The sequence below is a fragment of the Chaetura pelagica genome, unplaced genomic scaffold (genome assembly GCF_000747805.2).
Source record: "Chaetura pelagica isolate M959 unplaced genomic scaffold, ChaPel_1.0 scaffold361, whole genome shotgun sequence".
Taxonomy (NCBI): Eukaryota; Metazoa; Chordata; class Aves; order Apodiformes; family Apodidae; genus Chaetura; species Chaetura pelagica.
The window spans coordinates 164,428-179,633 of NW_009952363.1; the positions used below are offsets into that span (position 1 = coordinate 164,428).

At 47.5% G+C, this 15,206-nt stretch overlaps 1 protein-coding gene across 1 annotated transcript in view; it reads left to right on the forward strand.

Moving 5' to 3' along the window:
* The window catches only part of MEGF9 (multiple EGF-like-domains 9), a 118,112-nt gene extending 110,628 nt beyond the window's left edge, over nucleotides 1-7,484 (forward strand). The window contains exons 5-7 of the mRNA XM_010007951.1: nucleotides 1,426-1,569; nucleotides 2,425-2,697; nucleotides 6,972-7,484. Coding sequence (XP_010006253.1) covers nucleotides 1,426-1,569; nucleotides 2,425-2,697; nucleotides 6,972-7,426 — 872 coding nt within the window. The 3' untranslated portion in view covers nucleotides 7,427-7,484. The remainder of the gene's footprint in view (nucleotides 1-1,425; nucleotides 1,570-2,424; nucleotides 2,698-6,971) is intronic.
* The last annotated feature ends 7,722 nt before the right edge of the window (nucleotides 7,485-15,206 follow it).

Genomic DNA, 15,206 nt, shown 5'->3' on the forward strand with positions numbered 1-15,206 from the left:
CTCCCCCCAGCCTGTCTGTCCCGGGCATCTTGCTGAAGCAGCTGGATTGATGTTTGCAGCTGGAGAAACTGAGCCCAGTAGATGATTTTCTCCTCTAACCCTGGCATCTCTCCCACAAAAACCACCTGCCTGTGTCTGAGAAGCTGTTGGGTGAAGAGCAAACAGTGTGTTGGAGCTGCCACTGAACAAGTGTCCCCAGTCCCTGGGGTGCTGCCAGCCCTGCAGGTGGATCAGCTGCTTCCCAAGAGAGGAGCTGCCTTGTCCCTGCAAGGACACCCTGGGCTTGCTCAGGGATGTTCAGCTGCAGGGTCATGGCTGTGGCAGGAGGAGAGTAGGAGCCATGCAGCATGTTGAGCTTGCAAGGCAGACAAACTGTTCCAACATCCATAAGAGAAGAAGGGTTTTTTTTTAACCTAATTCAGGATTTTTTGGTTAATGTTGATATGAGACTTTTCCAGGCCCACAGCACTGCTGGGTGAGCTCAGTGAATCTCTCCATGCTTATATTTGCAGTGAATACACTGCTCTGTGCTACCCTGGTTTGTTAGAAGGTGGTTGCTGCTGCCTTTTCAGAGACTCATACATGGGATTTAATCAAATAAGCTTCCCTCAGGTCACTGCCACCTCGACAAGGAGGCTGCTGAATTACAGGACATTCTGTTGATGGATGGTCTTTGGATAGAGGCAGCGTTTCTATAACTAGGGAGATTTTTCTCTCTGGTCACAATAGTATCAAAAAGCAATTTAAAGGGCCATTAGGACACAGGCTCTGCTGAGACACAGCACGTCGATTTTCTGATTCAGAGTCTACCTCAGGAAGGGGAGGTGGCTCACATGAGTGCCCAGTTCTCCTCTGTTTCTCCAGGAAGGTCAGTAATTGCTGCTGCCTTCTGCCTATAGCAAATGTTCCTCGTTTGATAGGGATGGAGGAGATGGAGCCACACTGGTGGGATTGAGCTATCTGCCCCCACAGCAGGGTGGTGGCACTTCCTTACCCCTGACCACCAGCTCTGTGGTGTGGGAAGAGGCTGCACAGACAAAGGAGGGCAAAGACATAAACTCGAGAGAGCCCTTATGGGAGAAGGAGCTTTGAAACATCAAGATCCCACCTTGCTGGTGCAGATGCAAACTGAAACCCCTTTCCCTGAGAACCATTTAATATTGATTGCATGTGTTTACCTGCACTGACCTTTTCAAGTGATGAGCTGTGAGCCTCTGCTGGAGCTACCTACTTTTTCACATTATGTGTGTGGGGGATGACCATCAGAAAGTCATAAGAGGCCAGGATCATGTTTTGGCCAGAGGGCATTCAAACCCACCTATGAGCTCTGATAATTGAGAGCTCTCCGTGCAGATTCTTGCCCCAAATGTTCTGCTCCAGTTCCTGCTGCCTGAAGGGTTACTTGTGCTTCTGTCCCTTTCCCAGGCACCTGCCTGCACTGCCAGGAAAACACTGAGGGGGACCACTGTGAGCTCTGCAAGGAGGGCTTCTACAGCAGCACCCACCCTGCCCACGCCTGCCATCGCTGCCCGTGCTCCACCGTGGCATCCACCGGCACCTGCCAAATATGTAAGGCTTTGGGTTGGGTCTAATTCCTCAGATAATGGATGTAGCTTTTCTCAATTTGTTTAAATCAAATTGCCACTTGAAGTGCATCAGCCCAGTGAGATGAATCTCCTGTTTGTGGGAACTTGGACACCTTGCTGGGAGCAGCTCCTGCCACGGTGTGTCCCTGGTCCTTGTGCTGCCTCTTGTGGGAGCAGCTGCACAGCTGAGGGCATTGGAAGTGCTTTGCTACAGCCTGTAAAGGGTTGTAGAGAGAAACTGCTGGGCTTTTGGCAGCCAGGAGAGGTACAGGAGGTACCCAGTGGTGCCATGTAGCCATCCATACCTCTGTGAGCCTTCTGAACATCTCCGTGAGACTTCAAGCAGAGATGCCCCAATCTTTCTGCTCTATTTTGCTGTAACTGAGAGAACAAGTCATGACTGTGATAAACATATGTAAGATTTTTTTGATATTTCCTTGATCAGTTTTGCAGTCAAGCCTCCTCTGGCTTCACACAGGCCAAAAGGTTGCTGCAGATTGCTGACATCCCCAATATAGTTCCAGCTGTTTCCTGAAATTGCCTGTTTGAGATGGAAATGTTCAGAAATAAGTATCTGTTTGCTTAGCAACATGCTGGGCATGCTCTGTGATGCTGGGATGAGGCATCAGAAACGCCCCAAAGCTTCCCCTGGAAACAGAAAATGCTGCATTCAGAAAGTTTCCTTTCCAGTTTAAAATTTAAGGTTGGTTAATTCTCAGTGGCTGCTGGTTTCTGTCATAGTGATTCATGGTCAGATCCCACGGAAGAAATTCCTCAGCGGATGTTTCTCTGCAAGAGACTGAGGCACATCACCTGTTTTATTTCCTGATTTCTTTAGACCCTGGTGAAACTGCCCCAAGGTGTGACAAATGCAAAACTGGGTACACTGGCCCCAACTGCAACCAGTGTGACAATGGCTACTACAACTCTGACAGCATCTGTGTGAGGTGTCACTGCAATGGGAACGTGGACCCGGCGCGCTCGCCCAGCGTGTGCCGGCCGGACAGCGGGGAGTGCATCGGCTGCCTGTACCACACTGCTGGCTTCCACTGCCAGGAGTGTGAGGAGGGCTACACCCGAGACCCTGAGGGGACAAACTGCACCAAGAAAGGTAAAACGTTCTCCTCAGGTTGGTGTTGAAGCTTGCTGAGTGGCTCCAGTGGGCACAAGCTGCTCTAATGCTGTTAATTGTGCACATTGGTTTAGATTAATCTGGGCTACGGTACAGGGAAGAAAACCAGACCTTTATAGCATGTTGGTGCCAACTGGCCTGAAAATCAGAGGTCAAGAGCTCGCTCTGTGACCATCCTGATTCCCAGAGTGTGGTTGGCACCTCTAGTGAACAAGCTGGAAAACAAAAACTATTTGCAGTTTATTTCAATGTAGTTTTTCAGATTTCCATTGCTTCGTGTACTTGATCTTAGTGCCCTGTGACTTGTCCTTATGGACTGGTCTGCTCAATAGCACTGCCTAGTTTCATAGAAAGGGTGTTTATAATACATTTTGTCACTCTTCATACTCTGCAAACAATAACTATTTGAGTGAAGTTTAGATACTCTTCTTTTTTTGCTTACTAAATGGGGAAGCCAAAGGTCAGAGAGGTGAGATCCAAACCAGCACGTGACAACAACAGAATTTATTGATACATGCGCTGGGGGTCTCTTACCAGTCTTCAATCCACATCTGAGACACTGTGTGTAGCATCTCAGACACAAACTGGCTCTGGTACTTAGAAAGGCTACTGCAGAGCAGGAGGACTCGTCGTAAAATGAGAGAAAAAGATTCTGAAGTTGCTCCTTCAGTGGTTATCAGGAGGCTGGTCCACAAGGTGGATCTCCAGCTCCATGCATGGAAACATTTTATGTGTTAGATAAGAGAACCCAGAGTTCAGGAAAACATCTGGGCCTGAATTCGTCCTTGTCACCAACAGAGATTTAATTCAGATCTTCCATTAGGAGCTAATGTGGTTTTCACTCCCATACTGCTCTCTGGAGGTGTAATCACCAAGTCCTTCTCTGTGTGAGGAGATGATCAATACAAAAAAGTTGAATGCTCATTAGCTGGAACTGTACCCTTCCAGGACTGGAAATGGCACTTTTGCATCAGGTCATCTGTTATCTCCCCCTGCACAGCTTTGTCTCTGTGCAAAGAGCTGCACAACCTTGCTCCATTAAAATCCATGTGTATGGCTTTGCTTGGGTACTTGCAGTTTTCACTGTTTGTTTTATTGCAGTGACATCATTAGAGCCAGTTTCTGGTGTGGGGAAAGACTGTTCCCTTTCAAAGGGACTAGGACATGCTCTTCTGGCTTTCCTGCTTCCTTAACACCAGCTTTTTGCTTTCCATATTAAGCAATTAAAAAGGCACCACTTCTTACATGCAATTTGCCTAAAAATTGATGTGCTGAGGTACTGTGCATTAACTAGTTTTAGGTTAAGATTTTCATAAACCACTCATCCATCTGAGTGGCCTGGTTTTGCTAGCATGAAATCCTCACCAGATCTGCAGATGAAGTTGTTGGAGTCTGAGACTTAGGTGGTTGGTGTTCGAAAAGGACACAATGTTTTGGGCCAACCTCTAGTGCCCACAGGGACTGTTCAGAGGCTGAAACCTGACTGAGATGTTGCTGCTTTCAATGCTGGTGCAGAGTGGATTCAAAGGAGGTGTGGGATGACCGAAGTCAGTATTTTGAGCCCCTGGATGGATGGTGTTCCTGCTGTGAGGGTGAGGCCTCGAGTACTGTGTGCAGTTTTGGGTGCCACAGTATAGAAGGATGTTGAGTTACTGGAGAGGTTGCAGAGAAGGTCAATGAGGCTGATGTGGGGTCTAGAGAACAGGTCTTATGAGAGGCTGAGGGAGCTGGGGCTGTTCAGCCTGGAGAAGAGGAGGCTGAGGGGAGACCTCCTTGCTCTCTACAGCTGCCTGAAAGGAGGTTGCAGTGAGGTGGGTGTTGGCCTCCTCTCCCTGATGAGAGGAAATAGGGTCAAGTTGCACTAGGGGAGGTTCAGATTGGATATTAGGAACAATTTCTTCACGGAAGGAGTGATGAGGCCTTGGAACAGGCTGCCCAGGGAGGTGGTGGAATCGCCATCCCTGGGAGTGTTCAAAAAAGGGGTAGATGTGATGCTTTGGGAGATGGTTGAGTGGCCACGGGCGTGTAGGGCTGACTTTGAGGATCTTGAAGGTCTTTTCCAACCTCAATGACTCCAGGAGTGATGCAGTGCCCCCCAGGACAGCAGGGCAGGCTGGGCTGCTGCCGGCCCCGCTCTGCGCGCTCAGGCAGGAGGTGGCAGGAGCTTTGCAGAGAGCGACTTCCATCAAGCAGCTGGGTATGACACTTGGCAAAGCTGCCAAAGCAGCCCGTGGACTGGCCAGCTGCTGCTCTCCAGGAGCTGCTTCAGGACATCTGGAGCCTGGCAGGGCCCCGAGTAGCAGAAGCAAGAGCAGCCGGGGCAGGACCCAGCGTGGTGGGCAGAGCCAGGCACTGCTCCACCATGACCTTACCCTTGGTTCCAGGAAATGCTTTCACCCATGTCCCCCTTGCCAGTACTGAGCTGGTGCTGACTCACAAATAAAGCCCAGAAAAGTCCTGTTTCCTTGCTGGTGAATCAGCCATTGTGTCCATTCTGGTTTTTTTCTAATTATAGCTGCTGGCAGGGTTAGCCAAGAATTGAGTGTTGAGGAAGGAATTTGGAAAGGATGACTGAATTCCTCATGCCCTTCTCCCAGAGCTGTATCCAGGAACCTCTTGCTCCTGTCACGTTGCTTCCTACTGCAAAATTCTACTTGTTATCCCATAGAGAAATGCCTCCTGGCATTCAGCATCCTGAAAATCCTTATCAACCTAAGGCAGGAGCTGCAGAGAACAGAGGAGCTGCTGCTGGGAAGGACTCTGAGCAGGAGCCTAAATTAGATGTGATGCCCCCTCCAGAGGAGCTTCTTTCTCCACTGCCTGAACTGGGAATGTGACAGCCCAAAGTTAACTCATGGGAGTTCCCCTGAGGACCCGTGGTGGGAGATGTGCTGAATATTTCCAGCTCCTGTTGCCATTGGAGATACATCTTAGTGCAAAATTAGTCCTTCGGAAGTGACTCCTCCTCACTCACCATTAGTAGATGTTCTCTTCAGGAGAGCTGGATCGATCCAGCACTGCCAGCTGTAATTGCTGCAGCTAGAAGTGGCTTTAAAATGAAGTTGCATTTCTGGTGGCAGAAGGAGAAATGGAAGAGAGTGGGAAAGAAGGCTCAGAGAGTCTTGTGGAGCAATAGGCACAGAAACATTTTGGTTGATTAGGGTTTCAGCTTCTGGAGTGTTTCTCTGCTGCCTAGAGCTGGTTATTCCTGTGAATAAAATGCTTTATTAGTTACATTTGGGAGCCTATTACTCAGGCTCTTATGGTGCTTTCTGAGACCTGTGGCTCAACTGCTTTGAAGGTATAATGAATTTGCATCCCACATAAAGGGCTCCAGTATTATCTTGTTGCTGACTCCTTGATCTCAGAAGGGAGTTAAACCCTGTCTGTTGGAAGCAAGGAAGGTTCTTGGCTATTTTGTGCCTGGGAGCAGGCTGCAGAGGAGGATGGATCTTGTGGCACAGTCTGGTAGTTACCATGTTCTTATCCTTCATATGCCAGCAGCTGAAACTAAAACAGGATCCAGACTGGCTTCTGCTGTGCTCATAAGCTTGTAGGAACATCCACAGCCCTTTTATTTGGTTGGGATTTGGTTACCTTCTGCTTCTTGTTATGCAGACTGGGGGCTTTCATGAGATTTGGAGAATGACTTCTTCATTCAAAAGCAGAAGTAGGGTTTTTTGCCCTCTTACGTAAAGCAGTGTAAATATTGAAACCCATTGCTAAACAAAGTGATGGCAGAGAACTCGTGGTTTATTTTTTCATTTTTTTATCATCTTGTAGAGGTAAAGCAGAAATAACAATATTGTGACTATGATCCTACATCTAGTGTATTAACTGTGAAAGGCTGAAGCTCCTGTAGTCACTGTGTCCTCCCAGCCTGACTGTGCAGCCCACACAGACAAGTGAAACTGCCTTTGTTAGATTTGAAGTCCAAACTCTTGCTGAGCTTGGCAGAGCCCCCTTCTCACTGGCTGGGTGAGAGCTGGGTGGTTTGCTGTCATCAGGTAGCTGACACTGAATCTTGGCTTCTGCTCCTATCCAGCCATCACCAGATTTGTCACAGGAATGCTGCAGGGGGGCACTTGGCACACAGAGTTGTGGCTGACCATTTTGTGAACTGTGTTGAAAAAAATACCTGCTTCAACAGTGCAGACTTAATTGCCGTAATAACTGTGATATAAATGTCAAATCTCGTACATTTGATTCCAGCTTGTATTTTTATTGATGATTTTTTTTAATTTGTGTTGTAGAAGCCACTCCTGGCCCAGAAACAAGGGAGTTTACAACTTCTGCTCCAAATGCCAGCAAGGCAACTTCATTCTCAACAGCAGTGATAAACAGTACATTGTCACCAACAACTATACAGACCATATTTCCCATCAGTTCTTCTGAAAACAGCACCTCTGCTTTTGCAGATGTTTCCTGGACTCAGTTTAACATCATTATCTTGACAGTCATCATCATTGTTGTGGTCCTCCTGATGGGCTTTGTGGGTGCTGTCTACATGTACCGTGAGTATCAGAACAGGAAACTGAATGCTCCTTTTTGGACCATTGAACTCAAAGAGGACAACATCAGTTTCAGCAGCTACCACGACAGCATTCCCAACGCTGACGTTTCGGGGCTGCTGGAAGATGATGGGAATGAAGTGGCACCCAATGGGCAGCTGACCCTGACCACTCCCATGCATAACTATAAAGTGTAGGAAAAGCAGCGATCCAGCTATTCCCGAGTTGGCTTGAAAAAGTTACAGGGCTTGTTGAAGGAGCATCAGGATCCGTGCCAAGGCTCCATGCAGAGGAACTTGCTCTTCAGATACTCTTGTGCTGGGAAGGCTGTAGCTTGCAGGTGAACAGAAAAAAACCCCAGAAGTGTAGTAAATCTGAATTTCAGGTGATGTGGTGGAATGAATTCAGTGCTCTGTTCTCCAGAAAGATCCACAGAATTCACTGTTGGTAAAGACTCCATTATGCTAATCTGAAAACATTATTCTTTGTGAAGAGGTGTGGGGTGGAGAAAGCAGTACCCCAGGGTTACTCAGAAGCTACTTGATTTCCAGCCAACCTAACACTATGTCTGCAACCTTTAGCTTGAAAAGTAGCTCATGAATTAACAGTGGATTTTCAGGAAACAAACCTTAGTCAAGGCTTCATATTAGTTCCTGATCAAAATTGGTTTGAAAAGGAGGACAAAAAAAGGGAACTTGTTCACTGTACTACTAAGAGGTAAGTAGAGGAGTGAGTTGCACAGCTGAAAAAAAGTCACCAGGATCAGTTTCCAGGAAACAGGAAAAAAAAAATCAAGAAAATGTTGGAGTTAGGGAGGAGATGAAGCTTTTCTCTTTCTCAGTATTTATACAGGGTGATGATGCTATTGAAACATAGCAATCCATTTTTTATTTTTTCTTTCTAGAAGGAGTTTATGAACTTGTATAGTTTGTGTGCAAGGGAAGACAAGACATCTCAGGGTTGCCGTGTAAAAATAAAAGCCAGGCTTCATACCCTACCCTGCTAGAAATGGTGTGTTCTGTATATAAAATGTAATATATCTTCTTGGAATTGTATTTGTAATTATTTGTAAAAAAGACAACGAACCAACCAAAAAAACCCAAAACAACCTAGCAACAAAACCATGACCCCCTTCCCCACCTCTCCTGTTCCCCAAGTCATATTTTATCAGCTAGATTTTAATTGTACAGCGGTTAATGGCGTTGGTTAAAAAGGAAAAAAAAACAACAAAAAAAAAGAAGAGGATTGTTTAAAATACTGTAAATTTGATGGCAATATTGTTGGAGCTGGGACTCTGGCAAACACTGACTGCTTAAAGCTTTTCTTCTGGTCTTATTGACTTTCTTTTTTAACAGAAAATGTGAGTGCTCACTACTTGGCATCTGTCAGATTTTCCCGTTCCTGTAAGTATGGAGTGAATGCCAGCGTTGCCATGACTAGGGCCTAGTAGGTGTCCAAAAATCAGATGTACCATTCTGTTCCTTGCTTTTAAATCTTTATCCCAAAAGCAAATACACTGTCATGAATTCATTGAGAGCCTGATCTCCATGGCCCAGCTTTGCTGAAGTGGCTGCTCATCAGGTGAGTGGGTCTCATTGTCACCTCTCCCATGCTGACAAGGTGACATGGGGACTTGCTGAAGGCTGAGCGCAGCCTCCTGGCCTCTTGAAGGGCAAAAGAGCAAAAATCTCTTGGATTTGGGTGGAAACCCCTCACTGAAGAGTTGGAAAGAGCTGATCTCAAGAGACCTCAGAGCTCAAAATGCATGGTGGCTTTCAGGAAGTTCGTGTAGCACAAGGTAGTGGTGGGGAATTAGCTGTCAAAAAAATCACTAGGGGAGACTTCAGGTTTTACGAATTCCCCTGATTTTTGTGGGAGGCTGGTGGACTGTTAGCAGAGGGAGAAGAGCCAAGGGGCAGCATATTACGTTTCATCAGGGTGTGAAACAAATATTTCACCTGACTCGTGGCCGAGCTCCCGCTGCTGCTCATGTTGGTGCTTTGTGGGAGGTCGATGCTGAGGACAAATGAAGCACCTGCTGAAGGTCAGCAGGAGCTGGCTGATGCATCCTCAGAGCCAGGCAAAACCCAGTATTTCTCAAGATAAGAAAAGGGAGGAAGAATGTGATGATAGTTTATTTGCTTTCTGGCGCTGCGTGGAGGCTTTACTTGTGGTTGGAGGCTTTTCTTGTTGTTGGAGGCTTTTTCAGGGGAGGGCAGGAATAGGTGCTTTAAACACATGCACAGTGAGGCCACTTCTGCCTCAGAAACCTGCTGCCTGGTCTAAAGATGAGGCACAACAAGTAAAAATGGAAACAATCAAGAGTGATCCAAGTGTGAGGGCAGGATGTGATGTTGCATCTAGCCTGAGCTGATGGAAAAGCTCCTGGAGCCTCCCAGTGGCCTGGGCGAGGTCCCATAGTTTGGGTAACAAATTTGGCTGATGTCATTGCATGTTACTTTTAGTTACAAAACGGGGGAGGAGTGGAGGAGAAAGTCTGGATGTTGCTAATCCTCCAGTTACTCATCAAACTGAAAGAGCGGAGTGGTGACAAAATAGAGAAGTTCCTAAAAAGTGGAATTATTTAGCAGTGCTGGTTTAGTGATGTGCTTGGTCACTTCATGGTAGAGGCAGGTGATTTAGGAAGTGCTACCTTCTGGGGCTAATGCAGGCAAAGTGAAGGACACATTGCTCACCTTCATTCCAAATATTTTGGTAGCTCTTTTCATCTTTGCCACAAAACAGCTCTTCCTCAAATGTTGGTATGACTGTAGGCTGCTTTGTAACAGAAAGAGGCTTTGTTATTTCTCTCCCTGCAGCAACAAGGACCATTTGCAGAACCAGAGGGTGAGTTTAGATGCAGAACCATCCTAGTCCCTGCCTGCCCCAGCACAGGAGGTGTTTACTCCTGGGCTGCTTCTCACCTCCCAGCTGTTCCGAACGCTTTGTGTTTGGGGCTGGGGTTTGTGCAGAGGAGCTCAGGGTGCCCCACAGCTGGTCTGCAGGGGAGGGTGGTGCAGCCCTGCTGTCCCCTGTGGGACACACATCTGGATGGAGGGATCTAGATGTCCCCCACAGACACGATGGGAAGCTTGGCTGGGCAGGGGGGAGCTGGCTGCCTGGGTTTGGACAGCAGAGGAAAGCACAGGGTGTTCTTTAGCAAGGACTGGAGCACAGCAAGGAGGTGGCACAGGGACAATGCTTGTCAGATGGCAGAATGACTCTGCAGGAAAATAACCAGCCACCTCCAGCCAACCAGAGGAAAAACATTCATAAAAGGAGATCAATGTCTCAGCAAGGAAAGAATAAACAACTTCATGTCTGACTTTGGTGATGGGCAGAGGGGGTTAGATCCTTCTTGCTCTCTCCATCAATCAGGCAGCTGCCCCTGGGCACCACAGGAGGTGAGGAGGAAGCTGAGCTAGTTACATCTCCAGTCAGCTTAGGCTGGTATCACACTTGGATAGAGTGCAGAGCTGAAACCCCTCTGCCAGGGGACTAAAGGACTGCCCACCTGCTGTGTGTAATAACTTGTCACAAAGTTTCCCAGATGCTGAAGTTTGCCCTGCACCATGTTAGGATATAGGGGGGTAAACCAGGCTTACAGGGTTGCATTGAGGCCCAATCCAGAACTATCAAGACAAAGGGAAGGCATCTGGGTGACTTCCTGGGCTGATGTGGCAATACAGACACCTGTGGCCACCAGGCATCACCTTCTTCCTGGGCATGGTGCTCTCTGGTTTCCATGCAGAAGGGCAGTCAGTGGTGTGGTACAGCTGCTGTAGAGCAGAGAGAGGGTCTAACAAGGCAGGTGAGGGCTAGGTGAAGGTGAACAGCCAAATCTCAAGGCTTGATCCTCAGGGTTGCGAGGGCCCTGTGGACCCAGCTGGTCTGCATGGGGTGTGTTCAGTTCCACAGTCAAGTAACTGAAGACAAGAGATGATAATGGAGCAGATAAAGGGCAAAAACCAATGATGTGTTAAAGGCACGGGGCAGCCTGGGTGGCTCACAGCTTAGGAGAGCCCTTGCTAAGCACAGAGTGCAACAGACATGCAGAAATGTGATTAGGTTAATGTGAATAGATAATCCTGAATCTTATGAACCACTGTAGCTAGAAATAACTGCATGGAGCACGAGCCCTGGGGAGCTGTCAGGAGATGTCATCCATTGGAATGATAATTCCCTTGGACCAAGCTGAGCAAACTTAGCATGCTGGAAACTATTTATGAAAGAGGAGGACATGGATCCAGCTTCCTTCAGGTGTCCTGGGCCAGTGAAGCACTGGGACACTGCACCTTCACCTCCAGGGTTAAATGCGGCAGGAAGTTTGCACGGTCTCCTTTAAGTAAGGGATATAAGATTGAATCCTAAAAATATGTTTCTTTTTAAAGTGATTTTTTAATATGAGCTCCCACAGGACTCTGCTCTTCATGTGTCAGAGGCATGGATTAAAATAAGAAAAATGTGGGCCTTAAAAGTTGTACTTGCTCCCAACTGAAACCCATCACTGCACATCCAAATAAGGTGTCTCCTCAGCATATGCTCTGCTTACCAGTGCATTTCTAAAAAAAAAAAGTGTATGATTTGAATATATGTCAGAATTTATACAGAAGAATGTTATTTAAAATGAATAAAAATAAATGTATATAATTTGTATCTATGCCACTTGGATCTTTGCATTTGTTTTTTGTCCATTAAAGTTCAGCCGGAGTCTTGTCCACTGACAGCAAACAGAGCTGGATTGAAACCTGAAAGGATTGGATCTGATCTCATCCCAGTAATGACATTTGTGGCAAAAGAATTATTCCTTCATTATTCTCCTTTATGTGAGATGAGAACCATGGCACAAAAATGTTTTCGACATCAGTTATTCATAAGTACAGTTGACATCCTGTGTCAGATCATCCATCTGAAAAATGAGCCTTGTTGTCTCTTGTGTCTCCTTATTAACCATTCCAGCTTCCAGCTGCTATCACTAACATGTTTGGTAGCTGGACAATGTGTATCTCCCCATTATTGTCTGGAATATTCACATAGATGTATTTTGTCAGAGATGTATGCAGTCATTCAAAATGAAACGTACAGAGCAAAGCCAGAAATTGGCAGAGGATATTGTATCAGATTCTTCTTCATTACTATAATGGCTCTTTCAGAGGAAATCTGGGTTATCAGATACTCTGAGATCCACATCTGAAGCATCAATAGTTTTGAGCAGTTCTGGTAGTGTCTGCAAAAGGATCTATGAAAAATTTGCATTTCTTTCTCATTTGTCAGTGTTAGGCAATTGATTTTTTTGGTGCAGAAGCAAATAGAAAATCTGAAGCCTGGCTTTTCCTGCTGGATGTTAGGTCTCTTTGGCCCTTATTGAGAGGAGAACCTGAAGAAAGGTAAGTCAGCACCAGTTAAGCAAACACTTAGAACTAAGTGTTCATTGAAATGTTCAGCTGAGGCAGAACTATCCAGGCAAGGGCCGCACTGGTGAAATTCCAGGGAGTTTAGTGAGACCTGATTTGCATTAGCAGAACAGTTTGACTGCGTGTGACTTAGTTTAGGAGGAATTTTGCTCTGAATTGTCAAAGGAGGAGGCATAACTGACTGCTAAGCCTGGTCCTCAGAGTGGAGACTTGAGAACAAGATAGCAAGGAGCACCCATGCTCCTTGTGCCACCACGGTGCTTCAGCCACAGCTCCCTGGGCAGCTGGCTTTCATCCTGCTCCTTGGGAGCTGGTGGTCACCTCATCCATCCCATGACACTTGCCACAAGGATTTCTTTCCTAGACTCCTTTTAGTAGTGTTTCTGAGGTGGTAAGTAAGGATCTCGAGCTGCCCTGTAAAGCAGGAAAGCTTCGTTCCAACATGACTTCCTGGTACGAGGATTTAGCATAATCTCCACAAATGTGCTACTAATTAAGATAAGGTTAAATAACATTAAGCAGATTAGCAGAAGTCAGGTTGTTAACTGCTTCTAAACAATGTTTCCTTTCTGTCCCTTGCAATTCCTTGCTGCTGCAGGTTTTAAAACCTTGGGCAGTGCAGTAGCCCAGGGAAACTTTCCACCATGTCTGTGTGTATCTGTTTGTCCCTCAGACAAGGATTTCACAAAGTGTTCAGTTTCGCAAGGAGAACCCTGCTGATTTCCTTCTGACAGGCACTGTGTTGAGACACACCGTGGCTCTGCAGACACAGAGGTGCTGTGCCAACCCACAGTGCACAGGGCTGAAGGATGCTGATTTAATGGTATGCATCAAATAGGGAATAATCTACTGTAAGCTGAACCAAGAGCAAATTGGTATCATCCTTTCAGAAAGTGGATGCACTCATTTTATGAAGATCTGCTTAGTAAACACGTGAAGCCACATTTCAGACAGGCTGATCCAATCCTGGAACCATATGGCAGACCCAAATTTGCAAACTTAACTTCAGCTTGGCAGGAGGTGAGGCCACTGCAAAAGGGGACCTGGTCACGTAAGGTGACAAATGTTTCCCAAGGGCCGTGGGGGGAGCAGAAAGGACTGAACCTCTCTTAGGGTCATCAGACCCCAAATGCAAAGCATCAGGTACATCCAATTGGGTAGGAGATGAGATTAAGAGCTTCGTGGTGCTAAGTGTTGCCTGGCATTTCCTGGCAGTTTGGAGCACAAACACCTGCTCCATCGTGCACTTGTACACAGAAGGCTGAAATAGAGAAGTAGGGATGGGAAGCCCACTGTGACCATCCCCACCCAGTGGTTGCTATGCCTGCTACCACCAGTGTAGGGCATTTTTCAGGCTTCCAGCTTTAATAGAGTTTCCAGTTTTTAATAGAGAGTAGAGCTGAAGTAGGTACTTGGAGAACATGGAGCTAACAGAGCACCATGGCAGTTTGGAATAATAAACCCACACAGTTACTGTGGCCTGTGGTGAGCCCTTACCCATGTCCTACTTCCCAGCCAGGTAAGAACCCCCCTGAGACAGCCCAGAGGACAGTAAGTGAAACCTGAAGCACTGGGTACTGAAGGGGAAACCAAACCTCAGGCACAGGGACGGAACGGAGCTGCCTCCTGTCACGGGCAGTGGTCCCAGCACGGTGCCCGGCTGAGGCTGTAGGTGTAGGAAGGTATTTTGATCCTACACACGGGTTTCAAATGACGAGTTAAACAGAGCCTGAGAAGCCAGGCAAGGTTTGGGGCTCCACGTGCCCCCAGCACTGTCACGCTCAGGGCCCAGCCGGGGGAATGTTGGTGGCTTTTAATTCACTTCAGCGTTCCCGGCCATCCACCTTCTGAAACTTCCAACACAACTGCATTTTGTCCCTGAAAACCTGGGAGAGTGCAGCTCACATCTGTGCTTTGTGACTGCCTCCAGTTCGCTGCAGGAGGGGGCAGCTGCCTTCCCAGAGCCCCCCCAGCTGACAGGGAAGAGAGACTAGAATTCCAAGCTGAAGTGCCCTGATTTGTCTCTCCAAGTGGGATGGAGGTTTGGCGGGGACATGGAAACCAGGCACAGGGACGGAACGGAGCTGCCTCCTGTCACGGGCAGTGGTCCCAGCACGGTGCCCGGCTGAGGCTGTAGGTGTTGTAGGAAGGTATTTTGATCCTACACACGGGTTTCAAATGACGAGTTAAACAGAGCCTGAGAAGCCAGGCAAGGTTTGGGGCTCCACGTGCCCCCAGCACTGTCACGCTCAGGGCCCAGCCGGGGGAATGTTGGTGGCTTTTAATTCACTTCAGCGTTCCCGGCCATCCACCTTCTGAAACTTCCAACACAACTGCGTTTTGTCCCTGAAAACCTGGGAGAGTGCAGCTCACATCTGTGCTTTGTGACTGCCTCCAGTTCGCTGCAGGAGGGGGCAGCTGCCTTCCCAGAGCCCCCCCAGCTGACAGGGAAGAGAGACTAGAATTCCAAGCTGAAGTGCCCTGATTTGTCTCTCCAAGTGGGATGGAGGTTTGGCGGGGACATGGAAACCACCATCCCCAGCTGTGCTGCCAGGAGCCCGGG